Raw genomic sequence first — 24,652 nt, forward strand, 5'->3', positions numbered from 1 at the left:
TATGTAAATTTACTTTAACAACATTTTTAAAAGGAAAAATACAGTAAGATATGTTAGTTCTTGGTTGATAAAGTATTTCCCCAAGAACTTCAAAACGGAAGAAGAATGCTCTCTGAGAGGTAAGCTTTAACATCCATACCCCCTGAATTAGAACACAGATATGCAATGAAAATGGTAATAATTAAAATTTACCTGAGCAATCACTATGTGCCAGGCACTATTCTAGGAATCTGACGGGCATTACCTCATTTAATTACTACAGGAAGCGGATGAAGACGTTTCTATCATTATCTATCATTATCCCCATTGCATACACAAAGAAACTGAAGTACAGAGAGGTTGATTAACTTGCTCAAAGGAACAGCTAATAGCTAAGAGCTAATATAGGAATCTAGGCACGGCTTCTGGGCCTGAAAGACTGGACTAAGGAGTGAAAACATGCTGGCTGGAGTGTGTGAATTCTACTCGTGCCACAACTATAGAAATACAGAATAAAACATATTTTAAAAATACATGCTAAGGTATAGATTCTATGATGAAGAATGGAGGTGGTGGTAGCATCCACAGAAAAAAACAGAAAAAGTTAAGAGCGAAAGCCCATGGATAACATGTGTAACAAAACCAGATGAGAAAGTATCTCCATGAACCATAAACCCACAAGCCTTGCCCAGTGATGGAATCCTTCCTGGGGGGGGGGGGGGGGGGGGGATTTGGGGCAGCAAGTGACAGGCCTGAGGACAAGGGAACCCCAGCAGAGTCAAGGGGTATCCACTGGAAAGCAAGCAGGCAGATACTGTACATGAGCAAAAATCTGTACATCAGTATTCCTAATAGCTGGATTTGTAATAGCCCCCAGACGGAATCAGCTCAGAAGTCTTTCAAGAGATGAATAGTTATCTTATAATGTATTATTTGTTTCAGAGGTACAGGTCTGTGATCCAACAATCTTACACAATTCACAGCACTCACCATAGCACAAACCCTCCCCATAGCAGGAAGGGAAAAATGAAGGGGGGGAAATCGGAGGGGGAGACGAGCCATGAGAGACTATGGACTCCGAGAAACAAACTGAGGGTTCTAGAGGGGAGGGAGGTGGGGGGATGGGTTAGCCTGGTGATGGGTATTAAAGAGGGCACGTTCTGCATGGAGCACTGGGTGTTATGCACAAACAATGAATCGTGGAACACTACATCAAAAACTAATGACGTAATGTATGGTGATTAACAATAAAATTTAAAAAAAGAGATGAATAGTTAAACTAATCGTGGTGCATCCATACAAGGAATACTACTCAGCAAAAAAAGGAATGAATTGTTGGTATATCCAACAACTTGAATGCATCTCCAGGGAACAAGGCTAAGTTAAAAAAAAAAAAAGCCAATTCTAAAAGGTTATACACTATATGATTCCATTTGTATAATATTCTTAAATGACAGCACGATAGAGATGGAGACTAGACTACTGGTTGCCAGGGATTAGGGGGGCTGAAGAGGAAGGAGGTGGCTATGGCTCTAAAAGGGATCCTTGTGACAAAAGTCTTCTGTAGTGGTGCTCATATGATCTACACATGTGACAAAATTGCATAGAACTAAATGCATACATGAGTACACGCAAAGCTGGTCAAATCTGATCAGGTTGGTTGGTTGTATCAATGTCAATTTCCTGGTTTTGATATTCTACTAGAGTTAGGCAAGGTATCACCACTGGGGGAAACATCTAGAATTTCTCTGTATTATCTCTTACACTGCATGTGCATCTAAAATTATCTCAAAGTTATATGCAACTTATGAATCATTGAACACTACGCCAAAAACTAATGATGTACTATATGTGGGCTAATTGAATTTAAATAAAAATAAAAAATAAAATAAAATTATCTGAAAGTAAAAATTTTTAAATGATTTAAGAGAAAAAAAATTGAAAGTGACAAATATTGAATATAGGCCAAGGAGATCTTCTTTCTGAAGGAGAAAACCAAAGCAAAGGAACAGAACAAATATCAAAGACTGTAATTCAAGAAAACTTTCCTAAAATAAAAAAATAAAACTATGCATTGAGATAGTACACAGCATACCTGAGAGTATTAGCCCAGAATGACTAATATTAAGATACAGTCTAGTAAAATGACTGGACTTAAAAAAAATCATTCAGATAGAAAAAGAGAACACATGACTTATAAGGGAAAGAAAACTGTCTATCAGATTTTGATAGATGTTTTGCACTCCCCCCCAAAAAAAGAGTAACATCCTTTATATAGTCAAAGAAAGAGCCACAGATTTCAAATATAACAAAAATGACTTTCAAGTATAAAGGACAGAGAATATTATCAACATGCAAGAGGCCATGGGATACTGATCCCATAGCCCATCCTAAGGAGTCTACTGGAGAACAAGCTCCACACACCCAATTAACTCAGGAGACATCAATACAAGGGCTGGTCGGGAGCCATACATATGCAGTTATCCACAGAACTAAGACCAAATGACAGCAAAGGAGGAAGTACGGTGTGTGATGGATACATGTTCTGACAATATAAATATGGTACACTATTTTTAACGTGGGTGATTGACACATAAAATGTATACAATAGGCAAATTCACAGGGATAGAAAGGATATACGAAGTCTCCAGGAACTGGGAGTAGCAGGCAGTGGGCAGTCACTGCTTAGTTACAGCTTTTGTTTGGGGGCGGGGGGGGATGGATGAAAAATTTTGGAAACAGGTGGTGGTGATGTGTAAATATAATTAATGCCACTCAACTGTACACTCTAAAATGGTTAAAATGGCAAATTTTATGTTATATATACTTTACCACAATAAAAAATGGCGGGGGGGGAGAAGAGTATAGGCAAAATAGGATTTTAGTGTTTTCAGTAATCATGTTGGTGGTACTATTAGCACTGATACTGCTGTGTTGCAATAAGGGATTAGAAAAAAGTAATTATGGGATATTTTAAATCCATCTTCCTCTGTGTTTTTGATGTGGGAGGGAGGACACAGATGTAATAGAGAGGAGGATAAGTAAAAGCTCAACCAACGCCTTGAAATTGAATTGAAAGTATCAATATGAATTCAGGAGATCTCTTATCATCTACCTATAAATAGATATAGATCTACCTAGATATAGACTAGATATAAGCAGATTGAATAGATGTAGATAGAGACATATAAACAGATAAATAGGATAGATAGAACAGACCAATGTGTGGTTGGATATATGGGTGGGTGGGTGGGTGGAAGGAAGGAAGGAAGGAAGGAAGGAAGGAAGGAAGGAAGGAAGGAAGGAAGGAAGGAAGGAAATACATTCCTAGCTCTGTCCACTAAAAAGCCTAACAACAATGACCAACTCAGTAGCAAGGATAACCTCTAGCACCCAGACTGTGACTGGGAAGTACCGTTTCTCACTAAAACAAACCAGGGCTTCTTGGAGAAGTGGTTGATTCCAGAGTTTGGACAGGGCTTGTAGAAGATGAACCTGGACGACCTTGTCATACAGGAGAGCAAGAAAGCTATCCACGACTACCAGGCCAGAGTCAACATTCTGCCATGTAATTTTAGTATTGTATCCTCACCCTAGTTGCACCAGGGGAAGGGACGGTGTTCCCCAATAATGCAGCATAAGAGTGCCAAGGTCAAGAGTCAGGGTTCCCTAGTGGCCCAGCTTGGGAAGGGCAATGGTAGGCTTGCCCCTGTCTCTGTGAGCTTCTCACAATGAACACTGCTCCATTCTGGAGCATCTGGGGCTGCTTGGCCACTTTGCTCTTGTCTACTTGATAGCCGCAAATGATGATGAAATACGTGTTTTTCAGACAGTGCTGTAAATTTCTTTGATACATATTTTTATATAAATGTACCCTAAAGCATGAAACAACTAGCAATCTCATAAACTAGGAAAGAAATACAATGAGGATATAAATGCCCTTCTTTTAAATCAAATGTGCTTTTCCAGATGTATGCAAATAAATGATAAATCATTTCACCTAGAGGGCGACCATAAATATATAAAACTGTCAATGTCTGTATTATTAAATTACATGTAAAAAATCATGTCCTGGATGCAAAACAAAACATTGTGCTCTCTGTGGGAAACCAACCATGTGAAGGTACAGAAGCAAATACCACATAAAGAAGGGAAGCCATTTGTAACGAAGAGATTTTACAAGTATTTTTTAAATGCCTTTGGGTATTGATAGAATTTCTGCAATATACTTATAGCATAAAAGGCCATCTGCTCCAACAGATTGTTTAAAAAGAAACGGAGAAACTGTGGTAAATCTGTCTTTGAACTTAGAGGTGAGAGACTCTGTTCATGTGTTCAACTAAGCTGCGTGATTCACGGGCTCAGTGCAATCAGTATAAAGACTATTTCAGGTTTCCCTTGGGCTAGCTGGGCTTCCTTCTATGGACTCTCTCATAATCTGCATTCATGTTCTTTGGCAGGGCTATCGAGCATTTACTCATAGCTAAGGAAAAATTTACAGTGGACAGAAATCATCATAATTCTCTGTTAATGAGGCAAAGGTCTATGGCTCTATCCTACAGCAGGAAAGTTGACACATTTTTAAACATCGTGTTTCACTGTCCTATGTCAGAGGCTAGCCACCATTCAAGGGGCTGGATGGAAAAGGGAAGATGAATCCACTCATCTCCACACCTGGGAAACCACCAATGAGTAAATCCCGCACTCAAGCATGTGATGATAATCGCTAAAACTGAGACAGCCAAATAAAGACAAATAAAGACAAAACAGAGTGCTAGGGCAGACGATGAGGTTGTCCTGTGCTCGCCACCCTGAGTTCTACCCTGGGGATCCCTCACAAATACCTGTCAAAGATCCTCTGCGGCTGCATCACACTGTTGACAACATGGGTCAGGTGATCTTGGGCTGCGACCACTTCTGGGGGAGGGTCGTATCTATTCACGGCAGCAACCTTTGCCAGAATTAGAAATGCAAGAGGAAAACACGTTTGACTTCTTAAAAGAAGACAAGTCTTAGATTTTCTTGAGTGAAACATTCTAGACACGCAACCAGGTACGGAAAATAATTTAATGCATGCTCACTGACCTTTGTGCTCAGTCTTTGTGCTCTCACTTTCCTAAAACCTAAATAAGGATGATTATCTTAAAATATGGAGCTGGAGTCCCTGGGTCCCCCACTTCTTTATGCTCCCGGGTTTGGAAGAGAAGCAGCAAATACAAAACCTCTAAAGCCCAAGATTACTTTTAATATAGTAAACATTCCCACTTTGAGTATGAGAGGAAGGAATAAAATACATAGTTCTAGATTCCAGGTCGTTGATACCACGGGGATGTGTTCCTCATGCCATCTCACCAGGAGCAATTCCAATGATCTCAAATTCTACCCAAACCTCCCCCTCTTTCAGCAGAGCTCTCTGTGTTCAAAGATAGGGATCTTTCCCTCGTGACATAGCCTTCTCTATCCATGTGTCCTTGTCACCACCCTACACACATGATCTTCGTGAACCCCACCTTTACTTAATGCAGGCTTTTGAATTGCATTCCCTTCACAAAACATTAAAGAGAAAAAGAAATCTAGCAAGTGCCCCTGAGTTTGAGAATAACAACGCACTAACATCTGTAACTATTTAACAGCGATTTCCAAAACGCATGTATGAAATGGAATATCTGCCCCTCTACATACTTATACCTGCTTTCATGCTCATCTCAAATGGGTATTTAGCGTAAGAAATCCCTGGTTAGTGGTGATTTCAGCTGTCCCCAGTCACTAAAGCAAGACAAAGTAGCACCCCTGGCATGGTGGCCGGGAGGCACGTGCTAGTGTGTCAGGTCCGGTTACTCTGGAACCGTGTGTCCAGGGGGATCATGATTTTAAAGAGCAGAATTAAGGGTTTAAAATACCAGGAGAGTGATTTGAGTACCTTTGGATTGTAAATGTAGAGTGACATAATAATAAATTTCATTATTAAATGAATGTTTAGAGCAACACAGTGAGAATCACACACGCTCCCTTATGATAGTTATCCAAGTTAATAGACTGCCATCGCACTGCTGCCTGGACCCACGGAGCGCGGCTTCTGTCCCCACTGCTGGCCTGTTGACTGTGCGAGAGCAGCACCTTCGCCGCATTCGTGCTGATGCTCAGCTTTGCAGGGGGTTAAACCACAGAGTAAGGAAGCACTCCCTAAATAAGTAGTTAATTCCCATATTGTCACGTGTGCCATTTATTGATTACATCGGTCCTCCGGCAGAGAGCAAAGCCCTTGAGCACATTAACTCACAAACACGTGGAATAATATGATTACATACCTTTTCTTCCACTTTGATTTTCTTCTGATCTAATTCTGTTAGTCGTAGGAGCATAAAAATCACGAAGAACCAATATTCAGATTTTTCCTATTTAAAATATCAAGAGGAATATTCAGTTGCCTTCATGAGCAAGCACTAGCATGCTACTCTCACACGTAGGTGTTTCAGCTTCTACCCTATCCACACACACACACCCTCAAGGTGTCTGCAGTTTCACACTTACCAGTCCCCTCGTATTAACTCACACGCAGACTGTGCCTTGTAGCTTTACAAAGCTCTTCAAACGTGTGATCTCGTTAATCTCCCTGTGACATAAGCAGGATGGGTATGATCATCTTCATTTCTAAAGAGAAACTAACTAAGCCTCTGAGTGGTGAAGCATTTCACCTAAGATTCCATGGCCAGTGATTCAAATCCTTTTTCTTCGAACTCCAAAGAGTTTCATTATTGCAAATAATGAACATTATTTATGACTAGTTTGTCATCTATTTTGTATTAGTTTGAATTAATTTGTACCATTTTGAATTTATTTTACAATAATAAATAATATTCATTTATAGAACAAATTCCTTATTACTCCCAACCATCTGCTATGTTAGGATTATCTAGCTTTTAGAAATATAATTAAAGTTTTGTATTAAGAAGCGACATCTTTGAAGAGAAAGGTATTGGTGGGTGATGCATTTCATAGATAAGAGTGCACATGAAATGAATATACAAAGGTATCTTTCTTGTCCTTTGATGTGTGAGTTGGGGGGGGTTGTGTATATAAGTGAGTTAATGTGTGTGATAGGGTTTGTGGTATTTATTTATGGGCATGCACAAACATTCCCCATGGCTCTAAAAGGGGGGGGGGGGGTGTTCATGGTTGCTTTGTAAGCCCTGCTCCTTTCTTACCAGAGATGCGTTTAAGTTGCCAGCCACTATTCCCGTACCAAGGATTGGATTTATTTTTTAATCTTGTTTTTCATTTTTGCTTTTGCTTTTTTTCTTTTTGCTTGTCCAGACATGTTCATCAAGTTACACACACACAAAAAGGTACTCAGAGATACATTTAAATTCAAGAGTCTCTGGAAAAGGAAGGGAAGGGTATAGGTAGCAAAGTCGAATGAAGGACAAATGGAAAAAGAGGGAGGGAGAGAAGCCAGGAGAGAGGATCTATCAATGGTAGGAAAGAGAGAGGTTTGAAAAACAGTGGATTTTTGAATATCAGAGGTGAAGAATCCATAGGAAATAGAGTATTTCTTTCTATAATCGTTTTTACAACATCACCAATTTCCCACCTATATCCAGACAAATTACTATAGGTATCTGATCTTAGACTTTCTTTCCCCTATTATACAACAGGAACCAGAGTCTGTCTATACCTCCAGCATGGCACCTTCTATAACGTAAAAGGACATTGCTCCAGTCTCAGTAGCTGTGTCACGTGACCTTTATTACCAGCGGGGCTGAGTCACACTTGACCACCCGGAGCAGGGAACTCCAGGCTCCACTCTCACTGACAGCATGAATAGCTGCTCCTTGGCCTAAACCTCCTCAATGGCCAAACCTCCCTTAGAGATTGAGAATGAAGGTAAATACAGTGCATGCACATCCCTGATGCTCCTTATCAAAAGTATTCCTTGAAGAAGAATTCCAAGAAAGTCCTCACCCCCTCTCCGCACATAAATCTCTCTCACCTGAACTGGATTTCTTAGAAAATTGAGAACCCGGAGGAGAGGTAGATTTTCAATGTATTCTATTTCACCCAGCTCAGCAATCTGTTTAATAAAAGAAACAAAGTATTATCAAAAGATTAACTATACAACCAATAATATAAAGTACTGTAAGAGGAGCTGGTACGGATCCTCACACTTCAACTTACTTTAGAAACTGATCTGTTGCATATCTAGCCTTCTCATGAGTATTCCGAATGCAGAACAAGGGAATTACTGCATGCGCCTTCACTAAATGTGAACACACATAGCCACATTTTATTTTTTTCTTCTCTGGCTAAAAAATAGTTCTCTGAACTATTCCTCATCTCAGCCATATTTATTTTAATTAATTAATAAATATTTTATTTATTTTTTATTAATTAATAAATATTTTATTTATTTTAAGGCAGAAATAACGTAGTATGCAGAATCAGAGAAATAGGACAAAAAATGCAGGTGGGGGCTCCTTGGTTCTCTCTCCTCAACCCTAATCCTTCCCAGCCCTCCTGTTCCCCAGTCTCCCTCCCCAACGCTGCCTCTGCTAGCCTGGCTACTTGTGACCGATGAAGACTTCTTACTACATGTGCATGTGTAGCTCTATTGTTTTTTTAATAAGAGATAATTAGTTTAAGGAAAGATAAAAACAGAAATGATATGACACATTTCTTGACATGGGCATTCACCTTAAAATTTTTTGTTTAAACTGCACCCTTATGTTTTATACTCTTTTCTGTGGGGGTCATGTGTCACAACTTTAAAAAATGAGGGGAAAAAAGGCTGCTTGACAGTTCCTTAATTTGACCAAGGAGAGAGCTTAGGTTGCAGAATGCCTGGATTTCCCACTAAAGACAAACAGTTTTACTTAAATTTCCTGTAGTTAGCATAATTATAATTTTATTTCAGATGTGGATACTAAACTTCTGCAAAAAAACTAATAATCGCTTCTTCATTTCTGTTTCTCCCCAAGTCATTTCTGTGTGCATTGTGAAAGCTCTCCAAAGGTAGTCACTGATAATTCCTGAGTTATCCAAACACAAAATGCAGCTAAAATTAAACTACTCCCAGCGCTAAATCAGGGGAAGAACATATGCACCATGTTCAAGGGATGCCATTTTCGAAGATATAATGTAAAAGGTAAATTCTGAGTCACCGCACAGAGCCTTGCATTAGTTCTATATGCTTATTAATAAGCATTAATCTGCTTATAGCAATGCTATGCTATCAGACACAGCTCTTTCAACACAATGACTAGATCCATGAGAGTGGCATTTCGATCCTCTGCAAGATAAAAGGATCATTTTTTAAAATATTGTGTGATTCAGGAAGGTGGAAAAGTCAACTCGGTTCACACTGCTTGGTCAGAGCCGTGGCCTGATTTTCCTCTAGGACACAGCTCCTGTGCTTTGACCCGACACAAATGCAAGCAGGGGATGTTTTCCTGCGGTGAACATGTCTCACCACCAAGTCCTGGCCACATGCACCGGCACACACTGCTGATGAGGGTGGAAACTAGCACGTTTTTCCTAAGCTGATGTGTTATGTGTACATAAGCTATGAACCAGCTACCCACCCTCAAGAGGTTTACACTGAAGAGATCATCAGACTGGCAAACATTAGATAAAGAATGTCTGGGCTAACATTTTTATTAAAAGTTTAAAAATTCCTAAATTCTGAAAAAAACCCATCATTATGTGATGAGTTTAATGAGCACACAGTACAGTCCCATAATAGGAACACTATGCACTTACTTTAGAAGATGGTGACATCTCTGGTAACTGACATGGAAAGATCTTGAAATGTTACAAACACATGAATAGTAGCATGATCACGGACTACAAAAAATTGTAACTAAAATGTCAGCTGGGATCACCTGGTCTTTTGAGAGTCACATGAGAGGGATCCAGCTCCCTTACCCCCCATAGTCCTTCCAAAGGTAGGAAGAGGCTATTAAGGGCAGAGCCAAGCAAGTATGGGCTAGCCCGGCTTCAAGATCCCACGCCTGCTGAATTGGCCACATTCCACAGATACTGGCTGTCCTGCATTGGCCCCCCACTCCCTCTCCTGAAGACCTCAACCCACAGCAGACCCACCCGCATGTCTTCTTCTCAAATGCCAAACCCAAGGCTGTGTGCATCACAGATCATTCATTACAGTGGATGTAGGGGTACAGCACCCCGAATGACTTAAGAGTAAAACACTGCCAGAAAGGTTCTATTCTTAAAGGAACATCAGCTAAGAATGTCACACCATTCACTCCCTGCGCCCCTCTTCGCAAACCTCCTCTGCCCCTGTGGGTTACTCCCAACCCCTAGCAGCCTGTCAACTTCGAATTCCTAGGGAGAGCAGTTTAGTCAACTCTCAGTTTGCCATTTCCTCGTAGGCTATGCTCTCCAAGCCCCAGTATCCACACCTAAAGCGGCCTGTGAAAGCTTTTTCTTTGATTAATTGATTGATTGGCTGACTGATTTATGAAATAATGACACTAAAAGAAGGAAAAGCATTCTCTAAGTAACTCCCCAACCAATGTCTTGTTTCTAGAAGAAAGGACTGAGGTTATAACAGAGTTAACATTTGGGGGATAAGTTTTAAATGCTAGAAATGACATCCACTCTAACAAGGACTCTAGAGAGTGATAAGGGCCCCCAAATCACCAACTGATGGGAAACATTTGCAAAGGAACTTAAAAGAGATGTTGAAAAGATCGTGTGAGGGTACAGCAATGTGTCAGCAGCTAAAACCAAGTAAATAATACTGATGAAAGTGCAAATGATAAAATATCAAATTAATCATATGAGGAGCAGCAGCTAAGTTATGTTTCTGTTAAATGACAAATTTTCCATCCCTGACATGGTATTCTCAGTAGTACTGGGGAAATCTCTGAGGAAATCTTTGGAAGGCACAAAGAACATTTCAAAGTACTGTTGGTTGCTCCCCAACCTGCCCAGTGGGGAGCCAGGGAATTACGTTACTGTTATGGACTCAATTGTTCCCGAAGGATTCCCTGCTTTGGGACACATGGCCACTTTTTCTTTAATGGAGTCTCTTGAACATTTGAAAATTATAAACTCCTTTACTCACTCAATGATACCCCTCTTTTTTTTCTTAATCGTTTTCAAATGTAACTTGAAATGTCTCTTGAAATGGAAGAGAACGATATATTTATTCACGAGGTCTTTCTAGAGCAGCACTATCCAGTATGGTAGTCACTAGCCACATGCGGCTAATTTAACACCTGGAATAGGGCTAGGATGAACTGAAATGTGTGTCAGTATAAAATACACACCAGATGTCCAAAACTTAGTATGGGCAAGAGGTTATAAAGTGCCTCATCAATGATTTTTCTGTAGATTACATGTTGACATGATGATATTTTGGATGTATTGGGCTAAAGAAAATATATTATTACAATTACTTTTACTTGTTTTTACTTTTTTATTGTGGCTACTAGAAAACTTAAAATTGCATATATGGCTCACATTTATGGCTTGCATTATATTTCTAAAAGAAAGCACTCTTCTAGAGCATTACACTATATGCTCTTCTGAAGGATAATTACTGTATTATCCTTCAGTGTTGAGAACACGGAGTCTGGAGGCAAACCATTCTATATTTGCATCCTGACTCTGCTATTTGCTAGACGTAGAACTTTGGGCATGTTACACTTAACCTCTCTGTGTCCCAGTTTCTTCATCTATAAAATATGACAATAGCAGGGTTATAATGAGGATCAAATGAGATGTAGATGTGAAGTGCTTAGAACAGTGCTTTGTGCACGGGTACTCAACAAATATCTCTAGATGATCTTATGACTGCAATTATTACTATTATTACCATTAACCATTATTCTTTTTCCTGAATTCTGAGATGCATTCAGTTGGGACTCAATGGATGCATTCCATACCTTTTCAACACTCCCTGGATATATGTGAGAACCATTTTCACGGCAATTTCATGAAAAGACACTAAAACTGTATGAAACAGAGACTGTGCTGACTTCATAAGATACGTGGCACAGGGAACAAAAGTTAAATGAACTTAGGAGCTGACAAAACAATTTAATATACAAATCAAGTAAAAATAAGGATGAACAGTTTTGTCTGTGATTAAAAAATCTACTTTTCCCCAGACCTAAAGATGGCCTTTTCTTGATGTTTAGACGAACAGGTGATGCGAGTTCACTGGAGAAAGAGTCATCAGACATAACTGATAAGCACCATCACACCTGAACAGAGAAATGTCTTCACAGCATCACATCTCACCCCAGGTAAGACCAATGTCTCTTTCAGGGCCAGCCAAGTTTGCATTTTCAAGGAGAAATAAACAGTCAACTTCCTTATGAAGTCTTTCCAAAAAGTATGATAAAGTACTCAGTAAGAATACAATTGTTTTATAGACATTATTGCTTAAGTAGTCAGATATACCATGATTATGAGCACAAATACTTCATTGAAAATAAAGTATAATTAAAAGTGGACACCAATTTATATAATTTATGAAACAAAGTGTGTATTAAACCAGATACAGAAAATTTGAGTCAGTCCAATCCCCAACTCCTATGGATTAGGAACATACACTATTGTTACCAGTAGAATATAGGAATTCACTCCCTGCGCCTCTTCTCCTTAAATGACAGGCACAGGCAACACCAGCCTGAGGCTCTTCTCATGTCTCCCATTTCCCTGCTCTGACATTTCAGACACTCCCAAGGTCACCTTTCTACACAAAATTTTATACGAACACATCTACTTCAGAAAGTCATGTCCACTTGGTTGCAATTTAAACCCTTAAAACAATGTAATTAGGAATAATCAGATTTCCAAAAATTAAGAATCATATTAATTACAAACAAACAAAACAGTCCTTCTGCAATGACTGCTCCTGGAGATTTTCTAGAATAATGTTTCTAAGCAGGCATTTCAAGTGACAGCCCTTGAAAAACCAATAATGGAACCTGGTATGTCCTCTTACGCAGACACTGAAACCAGGACAGGTGACGTGTGACGTTACCTTATTATCCTCCAGGTTGATCACTTCCAGGAAGTCATGGTTCTCTAAGCCCTGGAGGCTGCTGATCTGATTATGGGACAGATCCACACTCTGCAAGGCTTTTAGGTCCTCCAAACCCGTGATCTTCTCAATCTGGTTATTGCTCTACAATTGGTAAAATACAACCAATGTCTTAGAAGCTTCTAGTAGGAAAAAGTGTAAGGCCAAGTTTTCATTCTGGATTCTGCCCCAATCTCCTAAAATCAGCAAGCCATTCTTGTTGCCCTGCACCCTCCCATTTCCACCGATCACCTCGATAAACACATATACATACACTCCAGAAAGAATTCCCAGTTTTTCAGTTGGAAGATTCAGAATGTCATATTTTCACTAAAGTTCATGCAAGATGAATGTTTGAATCAGTAGGACAGACAGAAGCTAGGTAGTGTAAGCTTTTAACATTATTTACCTAAAGCTTAATAATAGCATACCTCCGTGTTTATCTTCAGAAACATTTAAAATTGTAATTCTTTCAGCACCATCATGTTACACCACTAGAATAGTGTGATTCCCACATATGCTTGGTTTTCAGGAACATTCTAAATATAATCACTTCATATCACAAGGGCCATGGTAGTCTGATCCATGGCTTGAGTTATTCATGCTCTTGAGCAGGTCCCTCCTCTTGAATCTAGGCCGGACCTACGACTTGCCTTAAGAAAAGAATATGGCAGAAGTGTACCAGTTCCAAGTCTGAGAATTAAGAAGGCCTGGCAGCTTCCCTTCTTGTGTCCTGGAGCCCTGAGCCGCCATGTAAGGACTCTAGCTACTCTGTTGGGAGAGGATTTGTGGAGAGGTCACATGGAGAAGAAGAGGTCACATGGAGAGGGGTGCTGACACTAAAGAGAGAGAGGAAAAATACAGCCATTTCAGCATCCCCGCTGAGCGCAGCCCCCAGCCAATCTGCCAGCTGAATGAGGCAAGAGCAGCAGAAGAACCACCCTGCTGAACCCAGCTCAGATGGCAGAGCTGCTAGCCAAAAAAATGGTTGGTAATACTTCTCCGTGCACCACACTTGGGGTGGCTTGTTATTCAACAATAGATAACTGAGTTCTTCAATAATTCACACATAAGCATCTTCTCAGACAATGAGCATAAAACAAAGATTCAGAGATCCTCTTTCCCAACCCCCATGGACCCATAACAACAAATTATAGTGGCAACAATAACCGGCATTTTCTTGTGCATTTTCCAACATACAATTCCTTGGGTTTCTTAGCCTTGAAGTGTAAGAACATGCCACAGTAAAATTACACTTTTAGTTTAAGTTGGGAATCATAAAGACAATTTTGAGGTTTCAATTAATGATATAAAATGCCCATCTTTAAGCTTTTAATACTTTTAATAAGCACTTAACTGAAAAATTAAATTATAGCATGCTCTTCCATCTGCAATATTTTTCCTGATATATGTTTCCTGGTACATTTTAATAGCAAGAGCTCATTTTCATCCTATCTTTCATAAGATTTCACTTCAATAATGAGCAAGATTTGCAGTCATTAGTTTAATTCTGTGGCTCTTTAAAATACATTAATAGAATGTTGATAATCTACAAAGCTGGGTGATAATACATGGGGGCTCATTAAACTATTCCCTTTTTTAAAATATATGTTTGAACAATTCCATAATCAGAAGGGAAAAATACTCATAACCCCCATTTGCCTAAGTCAAATTTCCTACTAATCAGAGTTCAAAAAATTTCTAAAAAGTGTAATAGAAAAGTAAAAGAAAAAACTGCACTAAAGTTAACATAATAGCCATACTAATTTAACTTATTGAACTAAGACCTCACTATCCTATTTAAAATATGCCCACATATAAAATTTATATACATTTCTTCCCGAAGGACTTTGAAGTGCTAGAACTATGGAAGATAGACTGTAATAAATCTTTACAGCGTCTCTGATGGCTTTCAAAGAGGTAGATGCATAAGAGAAGAGTGAGACATAGAAACGTTTAATTAGCTAGCCTATGGTCATAAAGGAAAGCAGAGCGGCGAAATATTCAGAATCACAGAATTTCTGAGTTGAAAGTCATCTAGTCAAACCCTTTATCCGATGCTGAAAAATGGATACATTGCCCCTCAAAGTGGACATCCAGTTTCAGCAAGAACGGTTCTGCTTTTCTTTTTTGTAAAATCGTGATCAGCAGGGAAAAGGGGGCCTTTAGAGAGAAGCTATTTTCTTAAACAGATGAAATGAGAAATGTTCTTCGTCTCCCCAATTTGGAAAGGAAGAAATAAATGGCTCTTACTAAGACAAAATGAATTTTAAAGTGTGGAATCATTGTCCTTACTTGCTCAAAGAAGTGGTTGACAGAATAGCCCATGAGTAAACCACATTACCCCCTTACATTTATTGTAAAAGCTGATGGTAGAGAATTAACTGGTTTGTATAGCGAATTACTCTCTTTTCTCTAAAAATATGTAAAATGAATTATTTGCAGTAGTAAAGCAGTCGGTTTTCTAATTCCACAAACTAAAACATAAAAGCATTAATTATTGAAACAAATGTGTATCATTTTATCTTCTATATTTCATTAACATTTGTGAAAGAAACCCTTACTATTCTCAAAAATTTTAAGGGGAAATGAATGATGGCATGGTCCGTATTTTCTGATTCATCTTGGGTGATGGGGGCAGGGACTGGGAATAATCCCCCCAATTTATTTGTAGAAAAAATAAGTCTTTTATGCTTTTTATAAAAGCTGCTTGAGATGGAACTGTCAACATGGATTACTTGTTTAGTTATTGAAACAAACTCTTGTTTAAAGCGCTATGTGTAGGGGCACCCGGGTGGCTCAGTCGTTAAGCGTCTGCCTTCGGCTCAGGTCCTGATCCCAGGGTCCTGGGATCGAGCCCCACATCGGGCTCCCTGCTCAGCGGGAAGCCTGCTTCTCCCTCTCCCACTCCCCCTGCTTGTGTTCCCCTCTCGCTATGTATCTGTCAAATAAATAAAAATCTTTAAAAAAATAAATAAAGTGCTATGTGTTAATCTTCTTAATCATGAGTTCAGTTCTCCTCCCTCTAAGCACACCCCCCTATCTCTTGCCACATACCATGCTCCACTTAAAGTTACTGGGAGCACCAATACAAAGAGATGTAAAGAAAAGGATAAGGTTCTAACAAGGTACCAACGGAGTAGTACATATTGCCAGTACTCCTTTAAATTATCATAATTTTTTGAATGTGACTTTCTTTTATAATTTTTAAATTTGTCCACCAACTTCACAAATTCATTTTCTTTTATGCTTTGCTAACATGCCCCGGTGGGCAGAAAACATGAAATCTTAAGGACATTATTAGACCTCTCCTCGCCTATGGTCTGTCCTTGGTACTGGAACCAGTACTTTGCCCTCACCTAACTTGCCGTAAGGAGGGGAGTCTCTTGAAAAACCACTTCAAGCTCTAAGCTCAGGGAAAGAAAAATTAACACTAGCCAACCTTCCACTATCTGTAGTTAAGACAGGAATAGTATATTATAAATGTCATAAATCTGCAGATAACCCCAAGATGTCATTTCAAATAGCAGTTCAACACTATCCTGTGGGATAGTTCACATAAGAAATTAATAAGCTACCAGCCTTATGGCTTAAAATCCTCCCTGCCCACCTTGTGACAGATATAATAAAAAATAGCAAAGCCATCCAAGAGTAAGACATAGGAGAGAGGAGGAAAGGAAGAAGAATCCTGAATAATCCACAAACTATATAATCAACTTTTAAATTAGTGAGCTATACAGTTATTTCAAAAACACTGTATATATCTTTGGAACTATTATAATTCTGCTGACTTTTTAATAAATTATCTGCATGTTTATTCACAGTCACAGCACACATCATAGAGCTTAAGAAAAGTTCTCTCTATGGGAAAAAATTTAAAAACTTCGTTTCTGATTGGAATTGTTCCTTTATTCTCAGCATCAATTCTGGTTTTCTAGAATGGGAAACTAGCATATATTAATATAAAAGGGCTGCCAAAGTTCAGGCCCAGAGAACATCTTATGGTTCATTTGAGAACAAAAAAGGGTAAACAGCAGTAAATATTATGCTTAAATGTTATTTCATCAGTGAGACATTATGCAATGTATTTTTAATAGTTGTTAAAAGTATTCCTTTCCTTCTCAGGGTTGCCTTCCTCTGCCCCTTTACAGCACAGGCACACTTCGGGGCAGCAGGATAAATTAGACAGAGACTCTGGAAGAATCGGAGGAAGAGGGGCACCTGGGTGGCTCAGTCGTTAAGCGTCTGCCTTCGGCTCAGGTCATGATCCCAGGGTCCTGGGATCGAGCCCCGCGTCGGGCTCCCTGCTCAGCGGGGAGCCTGCTTCTCCCTCTTCCTCTGCCTGCCGCTCCCCCTGCTTGTGCTTTTGTTCTCTCTCTTTCTGTCAAATAAACAAATAAAATCTTAAAAAAAGAAAAAAAAAAAAAAAGAGTAGGGCGCCTGGGTGGCTCAGTTGGTTAAGCGACTGCCTTCGGCTCAGGTCATGATCCTGGAGTCCCGGGATCGAGTCCCACATCAGGCTCCCTGCTCAGCAGGGGGTCTGCTTCTCCCTCTGACCCTCTTCCCTCTCGTGCTCTCTGTCTCTCATTCTCTCTCTCAAATAAAAAAAAAAAATCTGTAAAAAAAAAAAAAAAAAGAGTAACTTTTGGTTAGACTCACCAGACAAAGGATTTTGATTGGCAGCATGCCTAGGCCGTTAATTGACGTGATCTTGTTCTTGGCCAGACTCAGGTACGTTAGGCCACTACACAGCTCTAGCCCACGGATCTCCTCTATCTCGTTGCCTATGCACCACGACTATGTTTAAGGAAAATGTTATGAGAAACATTTTGAAGAGGGGCGCCCGGGTGGCTCCGCCGGTTAAGCGTCCGACTCTTGATTTCCGCTCAGATCATGATCTCAGAATTACGATACTGAGCCCCACTTCAGCTCCACACTCAGCACCGAGTCTGCTTATCCCTCCCCCTCCACCCCCTGCTTATGCACACACACTCTCTCTCTCTCTCTCTAATAAATAAAATCTTTAAAAAAAATTTTTTTTTTTGAAGAGAAAGATAGTCAGTGTCAGATCATCATTAGAAAAATCAGACAACGCCATTAATAAAGCACTACTACATGCCCAGTACAGGATGAACACTAAATCTTGAAATATATTTTTTTCATTATAGAACTTAATACTGGCACTGCTTCAATTTTTTTTAAAGACCTAGCTTTTGAGTATGCTCAGCTGCACTTTGCATTCATATGTGACTCATTTAATCAGTGAGGAAAAACAGTTCAGTGTGCTTTGGAAGCTGCCTCCTTGGCAGTGTTTCTCCTTGGTCCCTTAAGGGTCTCCACAAGAACTCACGTGCTTTCCCACAGGCAGGACTTCCCAATACAGGGTCACCTAAGCAGGCAACGTGCACCAAGCTTCATCACCCTCAGAACCAGGGGAATAGCGGGGAGATATCACCTGTGCAGATTGGTGGTAAAGAACCAATACCCTGATACAGAGAGGAACAGCCTTTCTGCCTATATTGGTTTCTCTTCTCCCTTTAAAATAAATGAGGCCTAAACTCCATCTTCATTTCCTCATGTTGAGTTTCTAGTCACTTTAAAATTTAAATTTCTTCTGTGTTCCATCCTTACAGTCACCTAAAATTGCAGTCCCAACATCACCAATTCTATTCTCCTCTCTCTGGTCTCGATTTCTTTGGCAAATTTTTGGGATTTAGTATCATTTGCCCACCACAGCTCAGTTTTCCCTCCCAAGTATTGCGGAAGACATCACGGTTCTCTCAGCCACTTGTAATCTTCAGGGCATCCAATCAATCAGCAAGAGTTGGCATTTTTTGCTTTAAAACATCTCTTTAATTATTCCCTTCCTTCCCGTTTGCTCCACTGCCAACTTAATTCAGCTTTAGCACTGATGGGTACCTCTAACATCCATTTCTTCCTGCCTCAAATCACCTGACACACTGTAGTCAGGTTAATTTTTTTTCAAAATATTGATTGGATATCATGTTTCAATCAAAAAATTCTCACAGGACAAATTCCAAATTCCTCACTCTGGCATCTAAAGCCCCTGACTTTAAGCAAAGCCTATTTATCCTGTTCCATCTCCATTATAACCCAGTGAGAATTCCCTAATTCTGCCAGGTCAGTCTTCTCGGCAGTTCTGGAACGTACCAAGAACTTTCTTACTTAGCAGTGTGTCTTTTTTTCATGTTGCTTTCCTACCCTTCCTAAACCCTGCCTATTCCTCAGGACTCAATTTCAAATTCCATTTCTTTTCTTTCTTTAACATTTATATTAAATCAACTTAATTACTTCTTTTTGAAAAATAGCCTCATATTCTTATTTCTGTTGCTCTTAATTACTTAAGTACATACAAATGATAGGCTTGCAACAAACAGTAGATGAAGGATTCCTATCTAGAATACATAAAGAATGACAATAACTTAATAAAGACCGAACCACCCAATAGAAAATGAGAAAGAATATAGGGAGAAAATTCCCAAAAGAGCAAATCCAAGTAGCTAATAAACATATTTAAGAGACTCTGCTTCACCCTTAATCAGGAGAATGCAAATCAAGATGCCATTCTTCACCTATCAGTTTAGCAAGCATTTTAAAGGTTCTGCAGAACAGGTTGTTTCCTATGACTAGGGCTTCATTATGTTGGAGCCGATTTGGAAGCAACTTGGCAGGGTCTGCTGTAATTGTAAATTTGTCACAGCAACTTCAATTCTTGATATTTACTCTGGACAAACCATTTCTTCCCCGGAGCCTTTTCTGGTCAACTTCCAACCCCCCGCCTATCTCCTTCCATTAATCATAGAATCAAAGAATTTTAAAAAGGGGATGGAAGGGATCATTAAGGATCACAAAAACAGGTATTTTGCCTCATAATTCTTTGTAGTTCTCCTAACTCCACTAGTTACTCATTATGTGACTTAACTTCTCTCTGTTCAGATTTTTCACTGGTAAAGTGGGAATAACAAACAACAGTTTGTCATGAAAACTGAAAGTCTGATCATGGAAAAAATCTTTGGAATGAGGTTCACAAACCATAAAGTTCTTCACAATTATAAGGCAGTTATCATTACCACATTACAAGCATGTGAGGTCAAGGAATCACAACCTCTACCCGTTGGCCAACAGCACAAAATGGAAGATTGAAGGCCAGCATCTATTCCGAAAAGATGTAGGCCAGAGAAAGAGGTAAATTAGGAAACTAGAAGGAATGAGGAGAAAACGTTGCCAAATGAACCAGACATTCCTAACTTTTCTTCATTGGTTCCAGACGTGATCCTTGGGCTGAAACAGTTTCACTGGTCATCAAATATGCATTTTCAAATGTACTTTCATAAAGCTTCCTGCCAGAAGAGCTCTACAAAGAAACATTTAGGCTCACAAACGCCACACTCTTTCTGCTTCCGTTTCCTCTGGGCTGTTTAAATAATCATTCTCGAACGAGAACGAAGACCAGATCTTTGCAGATACGGATTGTAACAAGGGATGTGAAATGTGGGAAACAGAGATTAAATTCTCACACAGCTATAGATGAAATGAAATGTCCTTGGAGTGGCAATCTTTGGCAAGAAAAATTAGGCAAGGAAAACTTCAAATGGCCGTCTGTCTCAAGTTAGCAGAGGATGCAATAATCTTTAAGTCCTATGTTGGGGCATTAGTGTCCTGATAAGTCTGCTCCAACCAAAATGAAGATACTCTACAGGTAAGAGTAAAACAAATGCTTGTGGGCCCTGAGTCAGGAAGCCCTCCCATGGGAAGGGGGCAAGGATCAGAAAATGAGGAAATAGGAATCCTGAAACTATCAAGAGCTAGTGGGAAGTGAAAAGGCAAGCTTGTTTATTGTGTATGCAGTAATTTTCCAAGACATCCAAGGCTAACCCCAGTTCTCTCAGCACATCTGGCTCACTCTCCTGCTTTGACTAATATGGCAAGTCAGGTTTCATGAAATCAGCCTCGCAAGAGGCCAAAGGAAGAGGAATACAGATGGCTCACTGCAATGGTAATCCTGGCTTCTGCAGCTACCTCTGCAGTCACTCACAGCACTGGGTGCAAAGGCTTGAGGAACTGACTGCACATCTCTGCTGAGATATAAGTTCATTTCAGAAAAATTGTTTATTTCCCAACTTTTCACTACCCCTTAAATTTTGAGGGATCTCAATCATTATAAATTAATCAGGTTCTTGAGTGAAGAGTACTTTTTACAGTGGCCCACCCCCCCTGCCACAGCCTGCCTCCGTACTCCCAAGGTCACATCTGCCACAGCCTGCCTCCATACTCCCAAGGTCACATCATCTGTGACCATGAGTAGTGATAATGGTCAATATGCAGGACTGGTCCATACAGAGCTCTGAGTTCACAGCTCACTTTCGGAATACCTTTATCTCCCTCATCTCGCATTTTCTTATTTTAAGAACCTGCATGAAATGTTACTTGTCCTTCCTCTGAACGTTATTCTTTTGCATTCTTTCATATAGATCATGGGACTTTCCAATAAGAAGAAATATAATCTGATAAGTCACTAAGCTATTACAATGAATTAGCTTACTGGGTTAACCCTCTTATGTATGTTTTAATTTTCAAAAGGCTGCTATCAGAAGAAGGAGACTCAAAGGACTCAAAATCATCATACTGCATTCCAGCTCTAAAGTTTTACATTTCTGTGAATAAATCTTTTACGGTGGAATTTTAGATCCTCAGAAACTGAATGAAGGAACCCAAAGGCACGTAAGCATAACTTTACAGTGAGGGAAAAGCCCCACAACATATTTTTACATTTTGGTGATGCTGTCAGCAGTTTGCAGACCTTGACATGAATTATTCACTAGTTCGGTATTTGCTCTTATTCATTTGTCTACAATCATAAAATATGGTTCGGGTGTATAGAAAACAGTTACTGAGAAATAAGTAGGAAATCCATCACAATTCTCTTAGTAGAGAGAACCGCAATGATAGCTTTAATCAAAACCAATCCTGAAAGATCTATATCACCTTACCAGTGAAAAATGTTCTTCACTATGGGAGTGAATCTCTAAGAGATGAAACACACATACACTTTAAATAGCTAGGTGATAAAAGTAGTAATTACTCAATGAATTGCAGCATGGGGAAAACAATGGAATTTAGAGGACTAATCTCAGTTCAACCACTGACCAAATGATCCTGGACAAGTTACGGAGCCTCCCTGGGTCCTAACCTCCTCTTCCATAAAAGAACAGTTAGTAGTAGATAATCTCTAAAGTCCAGTCTGGATTTTAAAATTCTGTGAATCACTTTTTAAAAACTCCATGATTCTATAATCATAAAACAAATTCCAGTGAACAATCAATCTGTCAATATTTACAGGTAAAGAATACACAGAATTCCTTCTTAAGAAATACATTGACTTATCCTTGACAAAGTTTATCAGCTTGTGATTTAGGATGATTATCAATTAATCAGTCATCCACAAATGGAACGACAAAATAGCATAAGATAAACCAAAAACTTGATTTCTTATAGTTAGCCAGTCCATTTTGAGGCACTAATCTACAATCACAATGTCAGCATCACCAGGTTGATTAACTGATTTGTGTTTATTTTAAAGGAGTGCTTTTTAGTGTTGATAATTACAATTTTATTTAATTATATTTTAAACAAAAGTGCACTTGTTTCCCTCAAATAGAAAAGACATATACGTCCCCTAAGGAAAACTTGAACAAATATAAAAAGCACAAAAAAGATAACCACCAAACCCCTAAAAAGGACACACGGAATGGCATCAGATTAGGAAAGCATCCCCAGCAAGGTACAACAGAGAAGACTGGCTAGCTTGAAGCTGGGGATCTTCAAGTGCACTCCTCAGACCAGCAGTATCGGTATCACCCGGGAGCTTGTTTAAAATGCAAATTCTCAGGTACCACCCCAGACCTACTCCACCAGAAGTTCTGAGGGTGGAGGCCAGCAAGAGCTGTTTTAACAAACCCTCCAGGGGATTCTGATACAAGCTCAAGTTTGAAGCTTGGTAAATAACTATTTTCCAAGAAATCAGTAATTTTCAGATTTAAAACCTTTTTAATGGACACAGATACACCATTTGCCCATACACGGCCTACGTATATTTATTTTTTAAAAAAAAAATCTAATGAACACTCTTGAAATGGCCCCCGCCTCCAGCCCAAGAAGAACGTGAGCAGTAACTAACATCTACCTCCGCACGCCCCTCCAGGTGCATCCAACGCCCCCCTCTCCGAGATGACCAGTATGCTGAATTGTCCACTTCCTCTTCCCTTTCCCCTTTGGTTTGATACTAAAATTATATTTAGTTTTATTAAGATGCATCCCTACTGCTGCATGGAGATACATTTCATTCATTTTCACTACTGTATGATATGCTATTATAACGTAGTTTATGCTTTCTCTTATCAATGAGCATATGGGCTATTTCAATTTTTTGCTATGACAAGCAGTGTTGCTATGAGCATTCTTATACAAGCCTCCAGATACACGTATGCTAAGCTTCCCATATGTAGGAATGAAATGCTAGGCCAGAGGGAATTTGGATGTTCAACTTTATAAAAGAACATAAAATGGCTCTCCAAAGTGGTTGAACTAATTTCACACCCAAAGGAAGAAAAAAAGACATCCTCTTGACCTACATGTTCTCCAACACTTGATATTTTTAGATTTCTTAAATTTTGTCAATTGAATGGATGTAATATAGATCTCAAGTGGTTTAGGGTTGCATTTCTCTGAACACAAATGAGGCTGACATCTAGTCTTATGTTCATTAGGCTTATCTGACTCATTTTCTGTAAAACTCTTTTTATACATCTTCTCCCATTTTCCTGTCTGGGAACATGGAATATATTTCTCTTTAGTTGGGTCTTTAATGCTCTTCGATAAAGTTATATATAATGGGGGGCGCCTGGGTGGCTCAGTCGTTAAGCGTCTGCCTTCGGCTCAGGTCATGATTCCAGGTCCTGGGATCGAGCCCCACATCGGGCTCCCTGCTCGGCGGGAAGCCTGCTTCTCCCTCTCCCACTCCCCCTGCTTGTATTCCCTCTCTCGCTGTGTCTCTCTCCGTCAAATAAATAAATAAAATCTTTAAAAAAAAAAAAAAAAAGTTATATATAATGGGAGGAATATATATGGGAGGAATATAATGATATTCCTCCCACAGGCCTTATTCATTGTTACTAAGATTCATTTTTATTGCTCTTGTAAATGGGGTATCTGTTTTAAGTTGTGTTTTCTAATTGCTTGTTCGTGATGTAGAAAAATACAATGGATTTCTGTTTATTGAAATCATATCCAACTACTTTGTTGAACTCTCAAAACTATCATTTCTAGTAGTTTATTGCAAGTTATTTTTGATATTCTCTATGGACAACCAGAATCATATCATTTGCAAAAAAAAATGACTTTTATCTTCTCCCTTCAATCTTTACAGTTTCAATTTTTTTTTCCTCTTGTTTTATAGTACTAAAACCTCCAAAACAATGATGAATACAAGGGACAACGGTAGAGATCTTTGTCTTGTTCCCAATTTTAAAGAACGCTTAGAACATGTCCCCAATTAGGATAAAGTCTGCTTCAAATATTTTTATAGATCTTAGCAAGTTG

The 24,652-nt window shown here is 39.3% G+C and overlaps 1 protein-coding gene across 1 annotated transcript in view; it reads right to left on the reverse strand.

Annotated features, from left to right (window-relative positions):
- LRGUK (leucine rich repeats and guanylate kinase domain containing) overlaps positions 1-24,652 on the reverse strand; it is a 103,829-nt gene that overhangs the window by 58,676 nt on the left and 20,501 nt on the right. The window contains exons 6-10 of the mRNA XM_032401539.1: positions 17,693-17,817; positions 12,995-13,138; positions 7,970-8,050; positions 6,288-6,374; positions 4,824-4,930 (exon numbers count right to left, since the gene is read on the reverse strand). Coding sequence (XP_032257430.1) covers positions 4,824-4,930; positions 6,288-6,374; positions 7,970-8,050; positions 12,995-13,138; positions 17,693-17,817 — 544 coding nt within the window. The remainder of the gene's footprint in view (positions 1-4,823; positions 4,931-6,287; positions 6,375-7,969; positions 8,051-12,994; positions 13,139-17,692; positions 17,818-24,652) is intronic.

Source organism: Phoca vitulina, unplaced genomic scaffold (genome assembly GCF_004348235.1).
Source record: "Phoca vitulina isolate PV1807 unplaced genomic scaffold, GSC_HSeal_1.0 scaffold4, whole genome shotgun sequence".
NCBI classification, from domain to species: domain Eukaryota; kingdom Metazoa; phylum Chordata; class Mammalia; order Carnivora; family Phocidae; genus Phoca; species Phoca vitulina.